Below are 1,541 nucleotides of genomic sequence, written 5' to 3' on the forward strand. Positions count from 1 at the left end.
CAATTAAAGAGGTAGAAGTGGTTTTTTACAACTTTTTGTTTATATAATCACAATCAAAGGCTTAAATTAAGATTTGGTAGAGAGCAACAGATTTCTTCTGTTTTTTGCTCTGTGTTTAAGACTAAAGCAACCAAATATCATCTGGATTTACAAGTGCAGATGTCTGTGGGGTGTGGGGGGGTTTCCTTCATTTATGCTTGAGAATGTATTTCCTTTAATTGCATAAAATGTTAGGTTGGAGGGGAGGGACAAAACCTGTAGTCAAGTTATAGTAATGTCTCTAAATAAAAACATGCCAAATACTTCCTTTTTATTATTCTTGTTCTAATTCTGTTTCTTAATACTTCTACACTGTGGTGTTAGTTGTAAATGACTACAAGTATTTGGAAAGTCAGCATAGTTTCTGGTTCATTGGAAATCTCATCTCCCTTTTTTCCTTCTCCAGGTAGTGCTTTATGTAAAAGAGGAAATGAAAAGAAATGAGCTGCCAGAGCCAGCAGTGATTGGTCTCCTGTGGACCTGTGTCATGAATGCTGTGGAATGGAACAAGAAGGAAGAGCTGGTTGCAGAGCAGGCCCTCAAACATCTAAAGGTGTGTGCATGGGTGAAAAGGAATAGGAAGCTGTGAATTCACAGAATAAATTCTTTGGCTGTCAAGTTTTTACCTGTTTAAATCCAGGATATTTAAATTTTTGAAGGCTGATGCTGAGCATACTAAGTGTTTTGTATAGTCTGACATCAGGCAAATGGATGCAAAACTGAGATAGTTCAGATCATTGAGTGCCCTGAGCCCCACAGTGCAGAGAGCCAGGGCAAGCCAAGGTGGTCCCAGCCTGAGCACCTCCCCCTTGTGCTTTCCCAGGGTGCCGGGTCCTGAGAGGCTCCTTGCACTGGGGACAGGGCTAAGCAACTGCTGGGACTCAGCCTGTTCAGACCTGACTAGTAAATCTGACTAGTAAGCCTGCAGGAACTGCCTTTGCAATGTCTTTGCCAGAAGCAAAGGCATTTTGGGAGCATGGTGGGGCGGCACCTGCGCTGGCTTTGCAGAGAGCTGGTTAGATCCAGGCAGGATGTGAGGCCAGAATCTGTGGATCGGTTATTGCCGATGTCGGCTGTGGGAGCTGGATATTCAGCTGTCACTGTTATTCCCCAGAGAGCGGCGAGTCACCACACAAGTCCAGGTTGCAAAGTATGGCCAAAGGGACCTCGTTTAATCACCCATAACCTTTATAGCATGGTTCACAACAGAGAAATTACATGATTGGCCTATTGACCCACCACCTGCCGGGGTGATAGGTTGAGCAGTAAGACACCCATTTCCAAATATTATTCTCACAAGACTGAAAACAATTCCACTGTCTCACAACAACCTGCAGGTGCAGAAATGGTTTGCATTCTTACAAACTGTTGCCCATACAGTTCTCATGAGAATGAAAGCTTTCACAGAGAAGCTGTGAGAAGCTGGATTTCTCTACCTGCTTTCTTATGAGAAAGAAAAGTTTCACAGGAAAGTTCCTCTGCTAGCCCTTGCTAGCATCCAC

General features: G+C 43.7%; 1 protein-coding gene across 1 annotated transcript in view; it reads left to right on the forward strand.

Annotated features, from left to right (window-relative positions):
* BZW2 (basic leucine zipper and W2 domains 2) overlaps positions 1 to 1,541 on the forward strand; it is a 56,158-nt gene that overhangs the window by 41,757 nt on the left and 12,860 nt on the right. Inside the window, exon 9 of the mRNA XM_008629953.2 lies at positions 435 to 592. Within this exon, the coding sequence (XP_008628175.1) occupies positions 435 to 592 (158 nt within the window). The remainder of the gene's footprint in view (positions 1 to 434; positions 593 to 1,541) is intronic.

The sequence above is a fragment of the Corvus brachyrhynchos genome, unplaced genomic scaffold, assembly GCF_000691975.1.
Source record: "Corvus brachyrhynchos isolate BGI_N302 unplaced genomic scaffold, ASM69197v1 scaffold142, whole genome shotgun sequence".
Lineage (NCBI taxonomy): Eukaryota > Metazoa > Chordata > Aves > Passeriformes > Corvidae > Corvus > Corvus brachyrhynchos.